At 52.3% G+C, this 21,172-nt stretch overlaps 12 protein-coding genes across 12 annotated transcripts; 7 read left to right on the forward strand and 5 right to left on the reverse strand.

The window, feature by feature from the left end:
- Positions 1 to 71: 71 nt before the first annotated feature.
- On the forward strand, positions 72 to 2,694 carry OGAPODRAFT_16855 (uncharacterized protein). Its single transcript, XM_018354711.1, has one exon. The coding sequence runs from the start codon at positions 480 to 482 to the stop codon at positions 1,824 to 1,826; it is 1,347 nt and encodes a 448-aa protein (XP_018209918.1). The 5' UTR covers positions 72 to 479; the 3' UTR covers positions 1,827 to 2,694.
- Positions 73 to 2,758, reverse strand: OGAPODRAFT_83008 (Pex11Cp; the record flags this gene model as incomplete). The annotated part of the gene is made up of 1 exon (XM_018356669.1): positions 73 to 2,758. One exon carries the CDS (start codon positions 2,756 to 2,758, stop codon positions 1,832 to 1,834), a length of 927 nt encoding a protein of 308 aa, XP_018209919.1. The 3' UTR covers positions 73 to 1,831.
- Positions 2,727 to 5,183, reverse strand: OGAPODRAFT_16856 (uncharacterized protein). Its single transcript, XM_018354712.1, has one exon. The coding sequence runs from the start codon at positions 5,156 to 5,158 to the stop codon at positions 2,765 to 2,767; it is 2,394 nt and encodes a 797-aa protein (XP_018209920.1). The 5' UTR covers positions 5,159 to 5,183; the 3' UTR covers positions 2,727 to 2,764.
- A 385-nt stretch (positions 5,184 to 5,568) lies between these two features.
- OGAPODRAFT_50086 (uncharacterized protein) lies at positions 5,569 to 6,432 on the forward strand (the record flags this gene model as incomplete). The annotated part of the gene is made up of 1 exon (XM_018355653.1): positions 5,569 to 6,432. A coding segment is annotated over one exon (864 nt), but the record flags the coding sequence as incomplete, so codon positions are not given.
- A 568-nt stretch (positions 6,433 to 7,000) lies between these two features.
- Positions 7,001 to 10,192, forward strand: OGAPODRAFT_16857 (uncharacterized protein). The gene has a single exon (XM_018354713.1). It carries the CDS (start codon positions 7,123 to 7,125, stop codon positions 8,734 to 8,736), a length of 1,614 nt encoding a protein of 537 aa, XP_018209922.1. The 5' UTR covers positions 7,001 to 7,122; the 3' UTR covers positions 8,737 to 10,192.
- Positions 8,987 to 10,171, forward strand: OGAPODRAFT_24790 (uncharacterized protein; the record flags this gene model as incomplete). The annotated part of the gene is made up of 2 exons (XM_018355284.1): positions 8,987 to 10,063; positions 10,145 to 10,171. The coding sequence occupies 2 exons, from the start codon at positions 8,987 to 8,989 to the stop codon at positions 10,169 to 10,171; spliced, it is 1,104 nt and encodes a 367-aa protein (XP_018209923.1).
- Positions 10,191 to 11,873, reverse strand: OGAPODRAFT_9224 (phosphoenolpyruvate carboxykinase; the record flags this gene model as incomplete). Its single annotated transcript, XM_018357128.1, has 1 exon — positions 10,191 to 11,873. The coding sequence occupies one exon, from the start codon at positions 11,871 to 11,873 to the stop codon at positions 10,191 to 10,193; it is 1,683 nt and encodes a 560-aa protein (XP_018209924.1).
- Positions 11,874 to 12,125: 252 nt separating this feature from the next.
- OGAPODRAFT_77199 (uncharacterized protein) lies at positions 12,126 to 15,896 on the reverse strand (the record flags this gene model as incomplete). The annotated part of the gene is made up of 4 exons (XM_018356291.1): positions 12,126 to 12,725; positions 12,760 to 12,855; positions 12,946 to 15,205; positions 15,352 to 15,896. The coding sequence occupies 4 exons, from the start codon at positions 15,894 to 15,896 to the stop codon at positions 12,264 to 12,266; spliced, it is 3,363 nt and encodes a 1,120-aa protein (XP_018209925.1). The 3' UTR covers positions 12,126 to 12,263.
- Positions 15,897 to 16,256: 360 nt separating this feature from the next.
- Positions 16,257 to 16,808, reverse strand: OGAPODRAFT_13782 (uncharacterized protein; the record flags this gene model as incomplete). The annotated part of the gene is made up of 1 exon (XM_018353387.1): positions 16,257 to 16,808. The coding sequence occupies one exon, from the start codon at positions 16,806 to 16,808 to the stop codon at positions 16,257 to 16,259; it is 552 nt and encodes a 183-aa protein (XP_018209926.1).
- A 704-nt stretch (positions 16,809 to 17,512) lies between these two features.
- Positions 17,513 to 18,060, forward strand: OGAPODRAFT_16858 (uncharacterized protein). The gene has a single exon (XM_018354714.1). It carries the CDS (start codon positions 17,586 to 17,588, stop codon positions 18,021 to 18,023), a length of 438 nt encoding a protein of 145 aa, XP_018209927.1. The 5' UTR covers positions 17,513 to 17,585; the 3' UTR covers positions 18,024 to 18,060.
- Positions 18,061 to 18,127: 67 nt separating this feature from the next.
- Positions 18,128 to 20,982, forward strand: OGAPODRAFT_83015 (uncharacterized protein). Its single transcript, XM_018356671.1, has 3 exons — positions 18,128 to 18,967; positions 19,193 to 19,266; positions 20,524 to 20,982. Exons 1-3 carry the CDS (start codon positions 18,213 to 18,215, stop codon positions 20,562 to 20,564), a joined length of 870 nt encoding a protein of 289 aa, XP_018209928.1. The 5' UTR covers positions 18,128 to 18,212; the 3' UTR covers positions 20,565 to 20,982.
- On the forward strand, positions 20,557 to 20,859 carry OGAPODRAFT_41302 (uncharacterized protein; the record flags this gene model as incomplete). The annotated part of the gene is made up of 1 exon (XM_018355412.1): positions 20,557 to 20,859. A coding segment is annotated over one exon (303 nt), but the record flags the coding sequence as incomplete, so codon positions are not given.
- Positions 20,983 to 21,172: the final 190 nt, after the last annotated feature.

Below are 21,172 nucleotides of genomic sequence, written 5' to 3' on the forward strand. Positions count from 1 at the left end.
ACACATGTGCTAAACTTTCTAGGATAATTTAGGTTTATTTTTTCTATCACGCTAGATCGCAATTTATTACATGTTGATATACATTCATGTCTTTGTTTGTGAATAAAAAACGGCTTGTAAAGATTGGGGCCGCGGCCATACTGCTGCTTATTGTGCAACTCTTTGTCTTCTCGGCCAAAAACTCGGAAAACCAAATAATACATATGGGGGAAGAAGGTGCCTTGCCATTGGTGCCGATAGAATCAGTGGGTGGCAATTCACAGTCTTCCAGGCTCCAGGGTTACTCGGATGACGCCGTGCGAACAAGTGGAGGATTTTGGTTCACGCAAAAAAACAAAAACGTGCTCGTAGACCGTTTGTTCAATTTATTGGTCGAAACGAAGCCCAAGTCCCCTCCTTTGACAAATTATATCAACGGCGAGAAAGCTCAACAAAAGTTTTCCAGTGACTCAGATTTCCATTTCAGCGAGAAGTATCTGATGGGGCTATTGGACGTCAAGGAAACAACTTTGCTGGATCTGAAAACGCAACATCAGCAATTCGTCGATAAAATGCGCGATCTGAAGATGAGCGTTTTTGGTGACCCGCAGAAGCAAATAGATGGAGACGGGATTGTAATGGTCGGAGGAGGGCGTTTTTCTTGGTTGGCGTTGCTGAACATCAACCAATTGAGGTCCACAGGGTGCCAATTACCCGTAGAGGTGTTCATCGCGTCCGAGCAAGAGTATGAGCGAGACTTTTGTGACAGTCTGCTACCTGCTCTCAATGCTAAATGCGTTTTTGGCTTCAAAGAGTTACCCATGCATAAATACAGGAAAAAGCTGCAGATTGACGGGTATCAGTACAAGATTTTGGCAATTTTCGCTTCCAATTTCAAAAGAGTTCTCCTGCTGGACGCAGACAACGTGGTAATACACAATCCGGACATTTTGTTTGACTGGCCTGTGTTTGAAGAATATGGATTGGTCTTATGGCCCGACTGCTGGTCCAGGACCACGCATCCTTATTTCTACAGAATAGCTGACATACCAATTGGTGATCACCCTGTGCGTGGCCAATTCAAGGATCGAGAGTCTCCAGACGAGTGGAATTACCATGATTTGCCTGGGACTCTGCCCAACCCGGCCAGCGAGTCTGGCATGTTGCTGGTGAACAAGGAGACGCAAGTCGACACTCTGTTATTGTCATTATACTACAACATGTTTGGGCCGTCGCACTACTACCCGCTTTTGACCCAGGGAGGAGCAGGAGAAGGAGATAAAGACACTTTTATTGCTGCTGCATACGCTCTTCGAAAGCCGGTCTATCAGGTCAAGCAAAGCATGAAGTTCTTAGGGTATCATGACACCTACGGCTACCATGCAAAGGCTCTAGGACAGTGGGACCCTACTACTCACACCGAGGAAACAATGGCGCCGTACCTGTCTAATTTCTACGACTTCCAAGACGGAGACGATGCCAGGTTGATGTTTATGCACTTGTCTTACCCGAAATTGTATCCTGATAAACTGAGGGACGAAATTTCGTGGGAACAAAATGGAGAGCTGAGACACCGCAAGCTCTATCCAGGAAAATTGCCAAATTCGGCGTATGGTTTTGACCTGCGGATGTGGGAGCTTATAACGCAGCTGATTTGTCCGCAATGGACGCCGAACGAAACACAAGATGCCGCTTCTGTGGAGATCCAAGACAAGTTGTCGGGACTTGGCTTGCAGTACATCCAAAATTCCAAGGCGAATGCCGAGTGCCAAAGTCTATTCTTGCCTCACCTCGAGTATTTACGGACGCACACCTCGACAGAGGAGGAATTCTATAATTATGAATAGCGCTATCAAAGCTGGCGCAACTGTGCAGACACTTCTCCCCATGAATCTATTGTGTCGAACAAGCTGGACATGGTGCCCAAGAATCCCACGGTGAGATCACTAAGGCACCCATCGTACAAAGACCAGTGCACAGTAAGCGGCAAATTGGCGATATTGGCGACCAACGAGCGGTTCAGAGAGCGGTTGTGGAGAAGGTCGAGCGGCTTTCCAGCAAGTTTAGTTTGAATCATAGTCTTCACCAGCTTCACAACCTCCAGCACGACAAACACGGCCCAGAGCCGCGATGAGGCCACATAGTACTCGAGTGAGGCCGACTTTTCAAGGTGCGTCCAGTTGTGGTCGGCTGCAAAAGCGACATTTTCGAGTGGCTGGTACGCCACGATGGATATGGTGCTTGTGGCTTCCAGCAGTTTTGTGATGAAATTTGAATCTGCTCTGAATATCCTGTGCAAATCTTCGAGGCCGAAAGCCAGCAATCCGGGCAGGCCCCACATGCGATTGAAGATGCGCACGTCAGCAATATAGTCCGATATGAGTCTCAACTTGGTGGATAAGGAGTCTAGAGAAACATTAATAGAGAAACGATGTTTTGGATCGACCGCGCGTTGTATCTTTTGTATGAGTGTCTTTATGAGCGAGATCAATCCTTGCATCTTCAATTTTTCCGCCAGGTTACTCAAAATCTGCACGAGTTCGGGCCTTCTCTTGATAAGTTCAGAGATAAACAAAGATCCATAACAGACGGTCGACAGCAGCGAGTCGAGCTTCAGCGGGTCTTCGAATGGACTGCCCAGTAGGTTATAGAGCTTGGGATTGGCTAGCAGTCGCAGCAGATACTGAGTTTTCTGGACTCTTTTGGACATTATCTCTAGGAACCAAAAAAAATTACTTTTTGCGATGCTTATTATATCTATATACAGATAATTTATCATGTGAATTTATTTGTCCACGATGAAAACCACCGTTTTAGGCTTGAGAATGACCTTTTTGACATTTTTCGTTCCGATCCATTTTTGTCCTTCCGGAGTGGCCAAGATCTGGGAGATGCACCCTTCCCGGTCCTCTATCAGATTTTCTGGCCCGTGATAGACAAACCTCATTCTGCCGTTCACCATCACAGTGTACGGAACGGTAGCAGCAATGAAAGGCCTGATTTCCGGCCAATCGGCCGTCAAAATAGACTCAACCGGCCATGGATGCAGCATCTCGTTTGCCTCCTCGCTCACGCTGGGTGTCACAGGGCTGAGCGCTTTCAGAAGGTCCAGATAGGAATCGTAAAGCACGGCCGTGGAAACGTCCTTGTTGTTCAACTCGCTGTAGATCCTGTTAGTGAACTTCATGTAGTCTGAGATTACCGTATTCAGCGACAGCGATTTGCTCAAAGAGTCCGTGATAGAATGCAGGAGCTGCTGACACTCGTTGTGAATAGAAATCTCGGACCTGGTGTACAGATCTGTTGGTTTGGGCTGCACCGACTCTTTCAGCCGTTCACGCAGCCCATCAGCAATGGTCAACACCTTGGCCAGCCACCTCTCAATACCAACAATCTTGTCCTCGTCCCAGTTTAAAACGTCCTCGATTGGTGCCTGGAACAGCACATGAGCTCTGGTAGCGTCTGCTCCATGGCGTGCTATACAGTCCGACGGATCGGCACCGTTATGTTTCGACTTGGACATTTTTTCAAACGACACGGTCGCTGTTTTGCCGCTCTCCTTTATCACGGCCCTACCGTCGGGCATTATCTCGTACTCATCCGGCTTCAGGAAACGGCCCGTCTCTGGCTCCGAGAAAGTCCGGCCGTGGACCATTCCCTGGCTCACGAGTTTTTTGATCGGCTCTCCGTTCACAGCGCTGCCATCCCAGTAGCCGATTTTGTTCAGAAACTTACTCACAAACCGCACATATAGCAGATGCAATATGGCGTGCTCAACACCGCCCAGATACTGGTCCACGCTCAGCAGCGGACTCACCACCTTGGGATCCATCAGCTGCTGCTCATTATGCGGATCCAGGTACCGGAACATGTACCACGACGAGTCCATGAACGTGTCCATGGTATCTGTGTCGCGGCGGGCAGCGCCTCCGCACGAGGGGCACTCCACGTTGACAAACTCGGGGATTTGCGCCAGCGGCGACCCGCCACGGCCTAGAAGCTTGTCGACCTTGGGCAACAACACGGGCAGCTGATCATCCGGAACCGGGACCGTGCCGCAGCGGTCGCAGTGAACTATCGGGATCGGAGCACCCCAGAACCGCTGTCTGCTGATCAGCCAATCGCGAAGTCTGTAGGTTGTGCGTTTGCGGCCGAGCTGGTGTGACTCCAGATGCTCGATAATTTTTTTGCGGGCCGTGGTGGCAGACAGACCTGCCAGAAACTGGGAGTCCGCATTCATCACGCCGCTGGCGCCGAAATACGGCTCATTGGCGTCCAAAGAGCCGTCTTCCGGCTCAACAGTGGACCGGATTGACGTTTCGCCCATGCTCTTCCAGAACTCGTAGTCTCTGGCGTCGTGGGCAGGACACCCCATCACTGCGCCGTGGCCGTAGCCAGAAATGACGTACGGCGCAACGAAAACAGGCACCTTTTCGCCGGTGACGGGATTCGTCGCCTCCAGGGGCAGCTTCACGCCTGTATCGTATTTTTCAGCAAGCTCGGGCGCGGTCTGCTTTATTTTGGTAGCAATGGGATGGTCAGCCGCAAGAGCCAAATATTGCAGACTAAAAATCGTCTCGGCGCGCGTCGTGTACACATATGTGGTCTCCTCGCCAACCTGGAACCGAATCTCGGCTCCTGTACTCTCGCCGATCCAGTTGCGCTGCATGGCCTTGACCTTAGCCGGCCATTGGTCCAACGTATCGAGGTCGGCATTCAGCTCCTTGGCAAATTTCGTAATGCCCAGAAACCACTGCTCGAGAAGCCGTTTTTCGACCACCGCCCCCGAACGCCACGAACGGCCCTCTGAGTCGACCTGCTCGTTGGCCAGAACCGTCTGGTCCACAGGGTCCCAGTTGATCTCTGCCTTCTTGCGGTACGCATAGCCGTGCTCGTACATCAGCAAAAACAGCTTCTGCGTCCACTTGTAGTAGGCAGGATCGCACGTGGTAACCTCGCGGTCCCAGTCGAAGTCGGCCAGCATGGCTTCCATCTGGACTTTCATTTTCGAGATGTTGAGCTTAGTCCAGTTCTCAGGGCTCACGTTGCGGTCGACAGCCGCGTTTTCCGCAGGCAGTCCAAAGGCGTCCCACCCCATCGGATTAATCACGTTGTACCCTTGCATGCGGTAAAATCTAGCCAGCACGTCGGCTATAGTGTACACCCTAAGATGGCCCATATGGAGAATGCCCGAAGGGTACGGGAACATCGCGGTCGAGTAGATCTTGCCCTTGGTGGGGGCCACTTTTCTGCGTGGGTTCAGCAAGCAGCCCTGCTTCTTCCATCTGGTCGCCCATTTGGTGTCCAGCTTGGTGAGGTCGAAAATTCGTCGAGACATAATAATTATTTGATTTATTTTTATTCTATTTTATTTATTGTATGAAGCGATCTGCTGGGGACATGTCGTCGGCAGACGCCGACGGAGAAAACACGAGCACGGCAACGCTGCCGAGCTCGATTGAAACGCTAGAATCGCTAAGTTCGGCAGAAGCGGGTGACAAGATCGCCGTGCAGGACTCGCAGATCGACGTGAACGAGCAGTTCACGCAGAACTTGACGCGACATCTCAAACGGCGGCGTGTCGGGCTCATGACGCAGGCACACAGCACGGACGTTGCGGCAGTTGACGAGAGCCCTGCGCGAGCGGGAATTATTCTCAGGCTGGAGCTGTATAACTTTATGTGTCACGCCGCGTTCAAGCTTGACTTTGGCGAGCAGACAAACTTTATCATCGGCCGCAACGGGTCGGGCAAGTCGGCGATTTTGACCGGCATATCTGTGGCTCTGGGGGCCAAGGCAAGCGATACAGACAGGGGCAACTCGCTGAAGGGTCTGATCATGCACGGCAAGAACGTGGCGCGAGCGATCGTGACGTTCAAAAACGAGGGCCCCGAGGCGTACAGACCGCAGGAATACGGCAAAATCATTACGATCGAGCGTGTGCTGAAGGCAGATTCGAGCCCGTCGTGCCAAATTAAGGACGAGACGGGCAAGGTGCGATCGACGAAGAAGCAGACGATCGACGACATTCTCGACTACTACGGCATCACCATCGGCAACCCGATGACCATCCTGACACAGACGGAGGCCAAGACATTTTTGGCACACTCCACGGACGAAGGTAAATTCCGGTACTTCATGGAGGGCACGAGACTCCAGGAGACGTTCAATAACGTGCAGGAGCTGCAGAAAGACGTGAGCGAGATCAAGCTGAAGCTGGCGCAGGACGAGGAGATTTTGCACGAGTCCAAGGCCAAGCTGGACCGAGCGCTGGAGCTGTGGAACAACTTCAAGAACTCGGACGAATTCAAGAAGCAGCAGGATCTGCTTTCTGGGAAACGGCTGTGGCTGGAGGTTGTGAACAAGGAGGAGCAGCTGCGGCTTGCAAAGAACCTGCTGGAGGAGCGGCAGCGCGAGATGGAGAACTCGGACAAGTTTGTGGCCGATGCGGAGGACAAAATACGTGGCTACCAGGCAGAGAAGGACGACAAGGCGCAGACGGTGTTGGATTTAGACGAGCAGTTGCAGAAGCAGGAGCAGGAAAAGGATGCTCTGAAGGAGATGCTGAAAACAACGCAGGAGCGGCTCAAGGACGTGCAGTCCAAGCAGACAGCAATCCAGAACGAGATCAGCGTCGACGAGAACAACCTGCGAGCCGTCGAAGAAAAAATCGAGATCGAGAAGAGCCGGCTGGACTCAGACACGAGCTCTGTGCTGACCAATCTTCAGACGCTCAAGACGAAGCAGGAAAAGGAATTGGGTGAGTGCCGGGCGCGGTCGAGCGAGCTGCTGACCCTGGTGGAGGAGATGAGGGCGCAGAAGGCGGATTTGAATGAGGCATTCCGCAAGGAGGCCGGCGAGCTCAAGTTGGAGCTGAGCCGGCTGGACCAAAGTCGCGCGCAGTTTCACAACCGGCAGTGTAGTCGGCTCGACGGATTTGGCACGGGCGTGGTGCGGCTTCTCAAGGAGCTCCAGACGAGCGCGCAGCGGTACAAGGGCCGGATCACGGGGCCATTGGGGATGAAGTTTTCGCTGCGGTCCGAATTTGACAAGTGGGGGTGGGTGATTGAGATTTTGCTACAGAGACAGCTGGGGACGTTTGTAGCCGAGAATTTCTCGGACTCCAGTCTTTTACGCGAGCGGATGAAGTTTTATCAGGTGCAGAGCGACATCACTGTGCGTCGGGCGGAGGTGTTTGACTACTCGGCCAGTGTTCCTCGGGGCAACTACTTGAAAATGGTGGATGTGCTTGTTTTCGACGACCGCACCGTGGAGTGCTGTCTGGTCGACACTAGCAAGATACACAGCACGCTGCTGATCGAGGACCGGGAGACGGCGGAGCAGGTGCTGTTGGCAGACCGCGAGAACCGCATTTCTGCGGCGATCTGCATGATTCCCGGCGGTGCTCTGCGGATATCCAAGAGGAACAACCGGTTGCAGACGGACCCGATCAGCGCGTTCAAAAACCGCGGCTGGCTGAGTTTGCACAGGACGGGGGACGCAGAGAACCCTACTTCGCAGCTGGACCGGCAGCTGAAGGAGACGAGCGAGCGGCTGCGCGAGGCCGAGGCGCGGTGGCGCGAGAGCGAGAAGAAGCTGGACGGCGAGGTGGGCGCAGCGAAAAGCGAGATCCAGGAACTCAGGCAGCGCGCGATGGTGTTGACCAAGTCGCTGTCAAAGATCGAGAACAAGCTGGAGGATTTGCAGCGGGGCACGGGCAAGTTGGAGTCGCACCTGGAGGACCACAAGAACCTGAGCGCGCAGATCCAGCTGAACGTGGAGCGGATCAAGACACGCAAGGCCGAAATCGAGACGTTGGTGCAGGAGTACCGGCAGGGACGCGACAAATTTACGGCGTGCGGCAACGAAATCAAGCGCATCCAGCGCGACAAGGCCGAGCTAAACGCGCAGATCGAGGAGCTCCGAGACAAGATCGGCGAGGCGCGCGACGCCGTGCGCAGCCACCAGATGAAGATCGGCAAGTTCCGCGCAGACGTGAACAAGCTGGACGACTTTGTGCATGTGCAGCTACCGCCTGTGATCGAGACTCTGGCACGCCGTGCTGAGTCGCACTGCTCGCGCGAGGAGGCCGCGTTGACACCGGAAGACACGATCGAGAAGGTGGACTCGCAGATCGAGGCGATCGCCAACACGCTGTCGAAGATTGAGCGCGACGTTGGAGTGAGCAGAGACCAGGCGAAGCTGGACGTGATTCGGGCGCACGACGTGTACAGCGACGTGAAAAACAAGTACCAGGACTCGGTGAAACTGCACAACCACCTCGCGTCGTCGTTGCAGGCGCGGCTCGACAATCTCACCGCGACGGCCAGCCTGCTGATCCAGGAGGTGAACAGCGTCTTTGAGTCTGCCTTGCGGCTGCGCGGCTTCACGGGTAAAATTGACTTCGACTTTGCCAAGGCTCGGCTCGTGCTCAAGGTGTCGACAAAACCGTCCGAGAAGCTGCGGAATGTGGAGTCGTTTTCGGGCGGCGAGAAGTCATTTGCGCAGATCGCGTTTTTGCTGGCGATCTGGAAGCCGATGCAGTCCAAAGTGCGTGGCCTGGACGAGTTTGACGTTTTCATGGACCAGGTCAACCGTCGACTCGCGCTCAAGCTGATTCTGCAGAAAGTCGCCGACAACCCCAAGACACAGACAATTTTCATCACGCCGCTGCAGATCTCGCAGGTCGACGGCCTCGACCACCCCTCCGTCCACATCCACGAAATCTCTCCTCCAGAAAGAGTTACCCGGGCATAATAGTTTTCCAAATCAAATGCTCGAGGTCGTTAACGAGACCCTGAGAGATTTGCACCACACGGTGCTTGTGGCCCTTCTGCGGCTGCCTCTCTGGGCATGTGTGCTTATCTATGGCTACGTGCTGTTTTCTGTTTTGCGCTTTGTGTCCAGGTTCTCTTTTATCAACGTGGTGCGAACTATAGAGCCGCAGCAATCGATCTCTTTCCCTAGTGCACGCGGCACTGTCACGTTTGCCGAGCTTGTTCGCCGCATGCCGGAGTTTCGCACTGGTGCCTGGGCGGTGATGAACCCGCTGCTGTGCCACGGCCACCTGCAAACCATGTTTGCGGGCCTCCGAAGCTTCAGGTTCGCCGATCGGCTCTATTTCGGCAGAGAAACGCTGTACCTGCCTGACGGCGCGCAGGTGTCGCTCGACAGGGTTATTCCGAAAGCCCAGTTTGCCAAAGAGGCCGCCGCAGACGGCCAATTGCCCGACTTCACCAGACGGCTCACTGCTGCAGAGTTGCAAGAGTTCGCTGATTCGTCCAAGCCAATTTTCCTCGTACTGCACGGGCTGTCGGGCTCGTCGTCCGAGTCCTACATCCGGTGTCTTTTTGCGCGAATGCCCGACTTCGAATGCATGGTGCTGAACAGCCGTGGCTGCGGCAAGACGCCGCTCACCACGCCGGTGCTGTTTAATGGTTTCTGGACGTACGACCTCAAACACACGGTGCTGCGGCTGCGCAAGGCGTTCCCTAAACGGCCGATCTACGCGGCAGGCTTCTCGCTCGGCGGCAGCATCCTTGCCAACTACGTCGGTCAGACAGGCGAAGAATCCGGGCTTGATCTCGCCGTGGTGGTCGCCAACCCGTGGGACCTCAACCACTCGAGCTTCGTGTTTGAAAAGGACTTCATCTCGGACAAGATCTACTCGCCCATCATGACGGTGCCTCTCAAACAGATGATTAAGAGCCACTACAAGAAACTGAGCGAAAACCCGGATTTCGAGCCGATATACAAAGAGCATTTCCGCCACGTGAACAGCATCAAGTCGTTCGACAACGCGTTCACGTCGCGGCTGTTCGGTTTCAACTGTGCTTCCGAGTACTACCGCAGCGGCTCCTCCATCACCAGGGTGTTCAACATCCGTACACCGACACTTGTGCTGACCGCACTGGACGACCCGATCGTCGGCGGCGACGAGCAGGCGCTGCCGCTCAAGGAGACCACGCTGCAGCCGTACCTGGTGACGGTGTGCACGACGCTGGGCGGTCATTTGGGCTGGTTCCGCTGGAACAACGAGCGGTGGTATGCGCGGCCGCTGAGCAGGTTTCTCAACGAGTTCCACGCGGCACAGCTGGGCAAACCGTGTGTGGACGCGCGGTTTCTTCCTGTTAAAAAAAGAGTCGTTAACGACACGCTACTCTAGCTAGAAACGAGTGTGAAAATGCAATAAATAATGAATAGTATGTGAGTTACAAAGCAGGTCCTGCAGCTCTCACCTCGCTAGTGCACTGGGAGCTGTACTTCTCGAAGTTCTCCATAAACAGCTGTGCCAGGTTGGTAACCTCTGTGTTGAAGTCCTGCAGGCCGTCGGCCCAGTTCTTTGCCGGGTTGAGCAGCGACGATGGCACGCCAGGACAGCTCTTTGGCACCTGCAAGCCGAAGGTTGGATACGTCTCGTACTCGACCTTGGAGAGCTCGCCCGAGTGGATGGCATCCAGAATGGCCCTGGTGTACTTGAGCGGACACCGTTTGCCGCCCTTCGAGGCTGACTTGCCGGTCCAGCCCGTGTTTAGGAGCCAGGCGGTCGAGTTGTGCTCGCTCATCTTGTCGGACAGTTGCTGAGCGTATTTCATAGGATGGAGCACAAGGAACGGCTGGCCGAAGCAGGCTGAAAACGTGGCCTCTGGCTCCGTCACGCCCATCTCTGTGCCGGCCATCTTGGACGTGTAGCCGGAGATAAAGTGGTACATGACCTGCGCGTTGGTGAGCTTCGAGACCGGAGGAAGCACGCCTCTGGCGTCGCACGTGAGCAGCACAATGTTCTTAGGGTGGCTGTCGGCCAGGCATGGGATTTTGGCGGACGGAATGAAGTCGATCGGGTAAGCGCATCTAGTGTTCTCGGTGATCATGGAGTCTGCGTAATTCACCACCCTGGTGACCGGGTCGTACACCACGTTTTCGAGCACCGAGCCAAACCTGATTGCATTGAAGATTTCTGGCTCTTTCTCGGCAGACAGGTCGAGACACTTGGCGTAGCAGCCGCCCTCGATGTTGAAAACACCGTGGTCGGACCAGCAATGCTCGTCATCGCCAATCAGCTTCCGGTTAGGGTCTGCGCTGAGCGTGGTTTTTCCTGTTCCCGACAGACCAAAGAAGAGCGTCACGTCGCCGTTCTGCACGCCCTGGTTGGCCGACGAGTGCAGTGTCAGCACCTGGTGCTTCACCGGCATGAGGTAAAACATCACGGTGAAAATACCCTTTTTCATCTCACCAGCGTACTCGGTTCCCAGAATGACCATCTCCATCTCCTTGAAGTTGATCTCGACACTGGTGGCAGACGTCATGCCCTTGGTGAACACGTTCGCAGGGAACTGGCCGGCGTTCCAGATCGTGAAGTCTGGCTCGCCAAAGTCGCGCAGCTCCTCGTCGGTGGGTCTGATCAGCATGTTCTTCATGAACAATGCGTGGTAGGCCCGCGCACAGACGACTCGCACCTTGATTCTGTAGCGAGGGTCCCAGCCAGCAAAGGCGTCGATGATGTACACTTTGTCTCTGGTTCTGAGGTAGTCGATAGCTCTGCTCTTGGAGATCTTCCAGGTCTGCTCGTCAACCTTCTTGTTGACAGGTCCCCACCAGATGTGCTCTGTAGAAGACTCCTCGTCGACAATTCGCTTGTCCTTAGGCGAGCGGCCCGTTTTTGAGCCCGAGTACGCGATCAGAGCGCCTGTTGAGGAGATGGTGGTGCCTTTCTCCTGCAATGCGTCTTCGTACAAAATTGGAACGGACGAATTATAATGAATGGCCGCATCTGGATTGAGTCCAAGGGAGCTCACGACGGAGGCCTTTCTGCTCTTTTTGTTGAATGGGGTGCCGTTTTCTTGGGCGAGGGAGGTTTGGTACTCTCTGTGGAGGTCAACTGCTGTAGGTGCCATTGTTAGTGTTTATTTGTGGGGACATCTCAGCTTATATACAAGCGTGCCCGGAATGGCTCCGTTTGTCCTGCGCTGAGCTATTTAAAAAAGTCCGGGATAGCGGAGTCTGGGGTAACCCGAATTTTTACGACACTCCGGGGAATAGTGTCGCACGCCGCTTTTGGGCCCTCCTTGCACGAAAAATATGGGGAAGCAAGTAAATGCATACACTCTTGACGTATCAGCAGGTATGGGCTAGCTACCAAAAGTGGGGGAAAACGGAGAATGAGACATTTAACAACTAAATAAAAGAACTCTCTTAGAAAACCGGGCCGGCCCAGCCCCATCGGGTAGGCGTCCCGAAGACACCTCGAGAAAATTGTCTTCTGCTCTTGCATACCCTTTGCAGTCTTACTGAGTCTTCTCCTGGACCTTGTTCAGAAGGTCGTTTGCAGGAGCACCCCCGTCGACATAGCGGTCGGTCAAAGGAGCGAGAACCTTGTGGTAAATAACCTCTGCACCGTTGTAATGAGGAAGTGACAAGTACAGCAGGAAGAACGTCTTGATCAGGAAGTAAGATGGCACCCAGTACAGAATAGCCTTGGACCAAAACTCCACAACGTTCAGAGCAGCAAACACAACCCAGTACGTCAGCAATCTGGTGTCATCCTTGGAGGTGGAGGTCTTGAGTGCCCTCAGAGACAAGTAGCCAGGATACGCGAATCCGGCAAAGTTGGAAAGTAATTGGCCGATTCCGCCAAAATTCAGAAACACCAGCAGCAAGTAGAATCCAACGCCACCCAGAACAATGTAGGAGCGAGGAAGCTTGAATTGCTGTTCGAAACGGGTCAGCAGCTGGGAGTTCTGCGTTTGCTGGTTGTTAGCTAGAATGATCTCGCCTACTTACAGAGTCAATTGCAGAAAACGCGTTTTGCACTTGGGCTTGCAGCTTGTTGAAATCCATGATGAATCTGTTGATTAAAGAAATTGTAAAGAAAACTGCCTAAGTATTTTCCTTAGTAATTTGCTTAACTTTCCAAACTCTTTATTTCTACATAGTCATTGGCAGGGCCGAGTCAAATTGCCGGCTCACCTGCGAGCCAGCGTTGTACTCCAGCTTCACCCGCACCTTCACCTTCGCACCTGGCTGTCCCGTCACACGGATCCCCAGCGACGAGCTAGCTCCTGGTGCAAGGGTGTTGCTGCCAATGGGCGAAAGTTGCAACTTCTGCTGCTTAGTCACTGCACAGAGCACAGAGATGTTGGAGACCACTGAGTTGTCGAGATTACGCACGCGACCTTCGAGGCTCGCTCTGCCGCTGCCGATCTCCTTCACGATGATCTCAAACGACAGGTGTTCGTCCGCGAATGCCGGAATGACGGTCTCCTGTGGTGGCTCCTGCGGCCGTTTCTGCGAGGCGGAGCTGCCAAAGATGTCCGACAGCAGGTCCAGCGTCGACTCCTGGGGCTTGGCCGGCGCCGGCGCGGCCTCGCGCTCCTTTTTCGTCTCATCATCTCCCAGAAGGTCCAGCAGCAGGTCTCCGGTGGTGGCAGATTGGGACGAGGCTGACTTGGTCGATTTTGTGGTGCTTCTGTTGACTAGAGGGATGCCCTCGTGCAGCTTGACTGGTGGCGCTGGCATTCTCTCCAGCAATGCTTTCCTGATTGATGCTGGTTGGCCGAATATCTCGGCGTACTCTATAGCCCTGGTTTGAATCTCTAGATTGTAGTCAGACTGGAACGAGACTAGCAATTTCCTGAGTCGCTCAATGCACTGCGGCGAGCTGGCCCTGGCAGAGAGCTTCAGAATGGCCGTCAATGCGTAGGTCTTCATCTGGATGGCGTCTGCCTGCTCAAACGAGGATATGTTGAGGAATGTTTCTATCAGGGTCACAAGCGAGTCTGCCGTAACTTTGTCGCCAAGAACGATGTCTGCGTACTCGCCGACACACCAGGTGGTGACCAGTGCCAACGCAAACTGGTTGTGGTGGGTCTGGCTCGAGGAAATGAGCTCCTCGACGAGGAACTTGGTCAGCTCGAGATCTGTGTTTTGCATGATCAGGGCCAACACGTTAGACACGATTTCTCTGGAGAAGTGGTTCCCCGCGAGCTTGAGCAGACTGATGAGCGTCTCAAAGTGCCATCTGACGTCCGGCCGGTATTTGTTACAGGCAATGCAAAGTTGTGTTGTGATATACTCCTTAAGCTCGTCGTCCGAGTTCTGCAAAAAGGCCAGCAGTTCCTTCGTGAGCACACGCATGTTCTGCTGGTTCATGATAGCAAACGTGAGCTCGAGTGCGCGGCGGCGGATCGAGACGTCGCCGTCCTGAAGACAGCCCACGATCGTCGTACGGTGGCGCTGCACGGCAAGCGGCTCGTAGTTGATAACGTTCAGCAGCGTGTTGAGTGCAACGTAGCGTGTGTTGTTGTCCTTCTGGGTCAGGAACTTGCTCAGAATGTTGATACCCAGAACTTTGAGCGACGAGTCCGAGTTGATGGTAAATATCGTCTGCACCGTCTCATAGAGCACAGAGTAGCCCGTGCCTTTTGCGCTGTCAATCCTAGAACATACCTGCGTCAGCAGATCGTTCAACGGCTCGAGATTGGTGTTGTTCTCGTCGTTGGCCAAAAACAGACGCAAAGTGCTCAGCAGCGACACAAACAGAAAAGGATCCGGCACGCCTCTCACGTCATACTCGGGGGAGTGGCCCGTAGCAATCAGAATACGCAGATGTGCCAAAAGTCGCGGAATCTGCACTTTGAGTGTTTCTCTTGAGCTCTCATCGTTGTTGTAGATGGCTCGCATCAGCGTCAGAGCACCCAAAACCACACCATGGCTCTTCTCGTTCAGTAGGGGAGCCACTCTCGGCAGGAAAATCTCGCTCAGATCCGGGTCCTTGTTCACGAGCTTGGCAGCGACAATCGCAGCTTTCTTCCGCAAATACCCATGCGGAGAGCCTAGCAGCGCGTCCACGTTCGCATATAGATCACGGGCAAGCTCTGGAGATGCAACATTGCCCAAAGTCACAAGCGCAAGCCCAGCAATGTACTGGTTAGAGCTCTTCATGTCATTGTCGAGCGAATTTGTCAACAGTGTCAAAACCTCTTGGTTCTCGTCCAGAAGAAGCATCGTCGCAAGATACCCAAGCCGCTTGTCAACGAATTTGGGAGAAGCCAGCAGCTTCAGGCACTCGACCTGGCCAAAATACGTAGGCTCACCCAAAATATACAAATAAAGAAGTTTCGATATGTTCGTCCTTCGCGACGCGTTGTCTAGATGAACATCCCGGAAAGCGGTCCGAATCTTGGCACTCTCCTTGCGGATAGCCGCGCGCTCGGCAGCAATCGTCTTGCTGTTGCGCACGGACTTTATGAAGGACTTGAGGGACATGTGGCAAAAATAACCAGTGAAAAATATATATTTTTTGGGTGTACCTATTTAGTCTCCTTCTTGTCTGTCAACATGGCCTTCAAAACGGCTAAAATCGACCGCACGTACGCGGCATCCGTGCTGTCCGCAAACACACACCACCACAACGCGACAGCCAGAGCCACTACGGCCGTCTGCGCCGCCATCAGTGTGATGACGTCAGTGATTACATAAGCCACCCCCGTGCCCGGTTTTGGCAGCGGCATAGTGCTGGTGGTGGCTGCGGGCAGAGCGGTGCATGGAGACGGTTCGGGCGTGTCCTCGTCGCTCAGCACGTCCGAGACGGCGAGCAAGTCGTCCCCGTGCAGCGCCTCGTACTGTTTGTCGAGCCAGCGGACAAAGGAGCGGCGAGTTTTCAGCGCCCTGAGCTCTGACGCGCGGACATTGATCCAGTCTAGCTGGCCGGCGTTGCTGGCCGGCGTGACAGACTGCAAAAAATCGTAGTAGCTGGCAGACCGCGCGGACGAAAGGGCGTCTGTAGAGACCTGGCGGCGCAGAGCAAGAAAGTGGGAACGATTGGTGAGGAAGTTGTACTGCGCCTGTTCGAGACAAGCTCGGCCAAGCTTGGGGAAGCGCAAGGCGGGGGAGCTTGGGGGAGTTAAATTGGTGCTCATGGTTGTAAGAGAAGGCGGTATCTACGCATGTTATATATGGCGAGGAGGATGAGGAATACGGATGGCTGGTTGGGCGGTCTTTGTGACCCGTCAGATTTGGCTCGATGAGAGGACGAGGTGAGCTTAGGGAGCTTTGTGCACCCGTGCACCGCATGTGCTTCCGTAAACGGGCGCGAAGCAGATCCTAGATTCAGTGGCATGCATGCAGGCGGCCAAGAGTGCGCATTGTTATGCGGGTGTTAGGGTGCACGGGTTTCAATTGTTAACAAGGCCGTTTTTGGCGAGGTGTAGACTATTGCGGAGAGAAGGTGTCGTCACTACAGAAACTAAGCATCAAACATAAATCATAATCTTACACAGTTAGATGATCCCATAGCGCATGAGCTCTTCTGCTGGCACACCGCATTTCTTCAACGACCTTTGGCCCCGCCAGTGGTTGATCAATTGATAGGGTCTGCTGAATTTCTTGGAGCACCCCCAAACGGTGTCGTCTTTGTTTCTGCCCTCACAAGCATGTAATTTTGTCTTTCGGTGCTGCTCCCTAATGTGTCTGCGTAAGTAATCTTTGGACAAAAACGTGCCCTTGTATTTACAGCCCGGGTACGTGCACTTGAACTTGTGGCGGTCTGAGCCGGAATCATGCGAGTTGTGAGAGGCGCGCGAGATCGATGCCTCACGCGAGTCTGCGGAGGCGGCGGATTCTGTTTCGGACTCGTTCGACGAGGATGACGGAGAAAGCAATGCTGAGTTGGCGTTCGCGGTGTATGTGTAGTAAGGGGTATGGTAAGGATCCGAGGACCTTGCTATGTAGGGCTCTGGCGTGGGAAACACTTTGAACTCGTCCATTTGTTTTTCGGCCTTGTCTCCGAACTTGTAAAGATAGAAAGGTCCCCGAGTATCGACAACGCTCATATTGCAAGAAAAAATGATGAATTCAATTTTGACAAGTTTAATTTCGATGTCCTTGATTTTCAGCGAGGCTCAGAATACAGCGTGAACGAGCGATCCGTGCCAACAATAGGTGTCCAATTCCAACTAGGGCATGAAAGGGATTACGCATCATAAATGCAGGCACGGAGATGGCGGTGCATATTTCGTGCCCCATTGAAATTTTGCCTACTCGCCTACACTTCCTAATTAGTCAATGTCTAAGCCAGGCCAAAACACACAATCTGGATATAGCAAACGCTTGGCAATAATCAATTCCGTGCCCCGGTATGGAGGAAATCGATTTGATCTTTACTTGTGCTTTTCCTGGCCCTCTTCAACGTTTCGATTGCTCTGGCGCCTCTCTTACATCATGAGCGCCTCGGCGGTTCCAATAATAGTTGATTCACAATAAAGGCTCGTCTGAGGCTTTTTTTAGTAGCTCTCGGCCTACAGTTGAGGTGAAATCTTGGTACCTGCATTTCTTCCTGCTTGCCGGACCCGCAACAGGTTCACAAGTCCCCAATAAAAGTTTCTTTTTCGCCCTTGAACACATCTCTGCACCACCGGCATACCGTTGAAATAAATCATCATGCAAAAGCTCACCATTATATAAAGCATGCGCTTATCTTTTTCCACACTACAGTGAAAATGTGTCTTTGCTACTGCGATTGCTGCTGTTGCGACTGCATCCTGGTATTTCTCGCCGTCATCTTCCCGCCGCTTCCAGTGTGCATCAAAAGAGGCTTATGTTCGGCCGACATGCTTATCAATATCGCCCTCTGCCTATTGGGCTACGTCCCGGGGCTTATTCACTCCTGGTACGTCATCCTAAAACACCCAGACGTGCTTGATTATGACGACTTAGAGCGCCAGCAGATCATAATAAACATACCGTCCTCTCCGTCAGCCGCGGTTGTGTCCCGCCAGCCAGATCGAACGAAAATCCAGTTCAGTCACCCTGAACCTTTCCGCACACCCCATACGCACAACCCAAGTTTAGTAGAGCAGAACCAGCTCAGCCCGCGTTCAAGCCCACTCCCTCTGAATAGGGCAGCATCGGAGCGCCGCACAGAGGCGAACCAACCGTCCCAGCTCGGACAGCACGTGTTATACGGATCCACGGACAATGATACCCCCGACGAGGCGCCGCCAAGCTACGACAATGTGATGAACGAGACCGCCAAACAGTTCCGCTAATCTCCTGCTTAGGTAATGTGCTTTAGAACTTTTTCCATAGCCTTAATTTTTTAATCTGCGATTTTTATGTACAAACCAAAATGGACCCTGGACAAGGCTCATGACGCGCTGGTCGCGTCGGCCAAAATAAGTCCAGATGGCAGTCTTCTTGCCACCGCGTCTGCAGACAAGACCATCAAGCTGTGGAAAATGTCCGACGCGGGACCGACGTATTGGAAGACGCTCGCGGGCCATACAAAGGGCATTTCCAGCATTGAGTTTGCGCCAAACTCCAAGTACATCGCTTCTGCGTCGGACGACCTCACGATTCGAATATGGGACGTGGAAAAGGGCGAGCTTGTTCAGATACTACGGGGCCACACGTTTCATGTCACTGTCCTGAAGTTTCATTATAGAGGCTCTATTTTGGTAAGTGGCTCAGCTGACGAGAATATCCGTGTTTGGGACCTCAGGAGAGCGAAATGCATGAAGGTTTTGAGCGCTCACTCGGACCCAATTTCAAGCCTGGACTTTTCCTTTGACGGGACCGTGATAGTGAGCGGCTCGTACGACGGGCTCATCAGACTGTTTGATCTCGAAACCGGGCAGTGTCTGAAAACGCTCATCTACGATAAAAGTGGCTCGTCGTACCCTGTGAGTCATGTGACTTTCTCTCCCAACTCGAAATACATATTGTCGAGCTCGCTGGATGGGTTTGTGCGGTTGTGGGATTACATGAACAATAAGGTGGTCAAGACTTTCCAGAATGTTGACGGGGGCGCTGTTGCGGAAAAGTACAGTCTGGGGACCTGCTTCCTCACCTGTTTTGCAAGCCCGCTGGTTTGCTCAGGTGACGAAAAGGGCAAGGTGCTGTTGTGGGACGTCCAAAGCAAAGAGATCGTGTGTCTGCTGGACACCGGGAGCGGCAGTCCTGTGATGGAAGTGGGGCCTATTGACAATGGGGAGCAGCTGTTGACGGTGTGCATGGACGGACAGGTCAGGCTGTGGCAACGCGAAGGCGAATGAAGTATATTAGAAAAAGGATTACACAGAAGAAATATAATCTGCCTAACTGGAAAACGAATAGCTCAGTAGCAACATTTGAGAGAGAGAAACTTTCCCGCTAGTTGAATGCAACTAGAGTTGGGACACCTTCATTACGAGAGCGCCAAAAGCTTATTTGGCGGCAGCTTGTTCAGGCTCCTCAGCTGGAGCCTCCCCGGCTGGAGCAGTCTCCTCGGCTGGAGCCTCTTCAACAGGATCGGTCTCCTCGGCTGGAGCCTCCTCCTTCTTCTCGGCGTTGTTGTTGAATCTCTTGGAGATAGACTCGTATTGTTCTCTAACGATCTTGAGCACTCTTCTGACTGGCATTGCTATGGATTGATTAGCGGCGGGACTGCTTGTAAATGTAACAAGAGATATTTTTTGAGGGACGTGTACCCTTTTTATACGATCCTTTTGAAGCGGTTAATGGGAGACACCCACAACAAAATCCCATTATGGCTTGATTTGTCGTGCCCCTTTTTCGCTAAAAAGTAAATGTTACCCGCCTTGATCCTCACACGTTGAAAGTTATCTTATCAAAAAAACCTCCTCGGTTGTTTTTAATCATCTAATATACATTAAGTTATACCCGAAACCCTAAAAACATTACAGCTAAATCGATATGGTCGGAACACCACATGCTTACAATTCTTGGGACTCCTTCTTACCGACCTTCTTAGGCAAGAGCTCGGTGTTGATGTTTGGCAAAACACCACCTTGAGCAATAGTCACATGACCAAGCAGCTTGTTCAGCTCCTCGTCATTTCTGATGGCCAATTGCAAGTGTCTTGGGATAATTCTGGTCTTCTTGTTGTCTCTAGCAGCGTTACCGGCCAACTCCAAAATTTCGGCAGCCAAGTACTCTAACACGGCAGTCAAGTAGACTGGAGCACCAGAACCCACTCTTTGAGCGTAGTTTCCATTTCTGAGCAATCTGTGGATTCTTCCGACCGGGAAAGTCAAACCGGCTTTAGACGATCTAGAAGTCGAAGCCTTTTCAGAAGATCCTGCTTTTCCACCTTTTCCACCAGACATTATTAGTTATACTTTGTTATTGATGGTTTACAAAAGACGAAACAGGCCTACTTTATATACTTATTGCCTTGCACCAGGTGGCAAACTTACGGCGTTGTCTGATTGGTGGAAACGTAATTCCACCTGTAAATATGCTGTCAGACTTATATTTACACATCCGTGAAAAAATCCTGGCACGCCGTAGATGTCGCGAAATTTTATAATTTCTAGACATTGGTGAGGTAAAAAATCAGAATTGTCATTTTGTAAGAGCATGCTGCGAAAAAAAAAACTTGGGTAGCTCACGACCAGACCTATCTAAACAAGCGTGTTTGGAAAACTATATAAACTCACTCGTTTGCCCATGTCAACAAAACCTCTTGATTGATTTTAATTAATATCTAAATACAGAATGGCACCAAAGGCAGAAAAGAAACCAGCCTCCAAGGCACCAGCTGAGAAGAAGCCAGCCGGAAAGAAGACCGCCGCATCCTCCGATGCTAAGAAGAGAACTAAGGCCAGAAAGGAGACCTACTCCTCCTACATCTACAAGGTGCTCAAGCAAACGCATCCAGACACTGGTATTTCCCAAAAGGCCATGTCTATTATGAACTCTTTCGTGAACGACATCTTCGAGAGAATCGCATCTGAAGCTTCCAAGCTTGCTGCTTACAACAAGAAGTCCACCATCTCTGCTAGAGAGATCCAGACTGCTGTGAGATTGATCTTGCCAGGTGAACTGGCTAAGCACGCTGTTTCTGAAGGTACCAGAGCTGTCACCAAGTACACTTCTGCTACTTCTGCTTAAGTTTAACGTTTATTTTGCGATCGGGAATTGTAACTTGTTCATCAAGTTTTCTGTTTAGGGTGTATATTAGTAACGGATTTACTGTTCATATGAGCATTAGTAATTGAGTAACCGGCGAGTCTTTTGTAATATTGATGGTCACAATTAATAGATCAATATTTTAAATTTATTATACTATTTGCTTAATGCTTGAGAGTCTGAACCACAGTCCGATTTGGTTAGTTTTCATGATATACTTAGCCATCTGCATAATACAAGCTAACATTGTATACTAGATCAGTTGGTTGTTCGTAGTGTGTTCAAC

This window comes from Ogataea polymorpha (genome assembly GCF_001664045.1).
Source record: "Ogataea polymorpha strain NCYC 495 leu1.1 chromosome Unknown OGAPOscaffold_5, whole genome shotgun sequence".
Classification (NCBI taxonomy): domain Eukaryota; kingdom Fungi; phylum Ascomycota; class Pichiomycetes; order Pichiales; family Pichiaceae; genus Ogataea; species Ogataea polymorpha.

What these genes read in the sequence shown, in the direction of transcription:
- OGAPODRAFT_16855 (XM_018354711.1), top strand. Translation starts at nt 480, where the DNA reads ATGGGGCTATTGGACGTCAAGGAAACAACTTTGCTGGATCTGAAAACG.
- OGAPODRAFT_16856 (XM_018354712.1), bottom strand. Translation starts at nt 5,158, where the DNA reads ATGGGCCATCTTAGGGTGTACACTATAGCCGACGTGCTGGCTAGATTT.
- OGAPODRAFT_16857 (XM_018354713.1), top strand. Translation starts at nt 7,123, where the DNA reads ATGAAGTTTTATCAGGTGCAGAGCGACATCACTGTGCGTCGGGCGGAG.
- OGAPODRAFT_16858 (XM_018354714.1), top strand. Translation starts at nt 17,586, where the DNA reads ATGCTTATCAATATCGCCCTCTGCCTATTGGGCTACGTCCCGGGGCTT.
- OGAPODRAFT_83015 (XM_018356671.1), top strand. Translation starts at nt 18,213, where the DNA reads ATGTCCGACGCGGGACCGACGTATTGGAAGACGCTCGCGGGCCATACA. An exon ending in GGGCCTATTGACAATGGGGA is followed by an intron (nt 18,968 to 19,192) that starts GCAGCTGTTGAC and finishes ATTTGGCGGCAG; the next exon opens with CTTGTTCAGGCTCCTCAGCT. An exon ending in GAGCCTCTTCAACAGGATCG is followed by an intron (nt 19,267 to 20,523) that starts GTCTCCTCGGCT and finishes CCAGCTGAGAAG; the next exon opens with AAGCCAGCCGGAAAGAAGAC.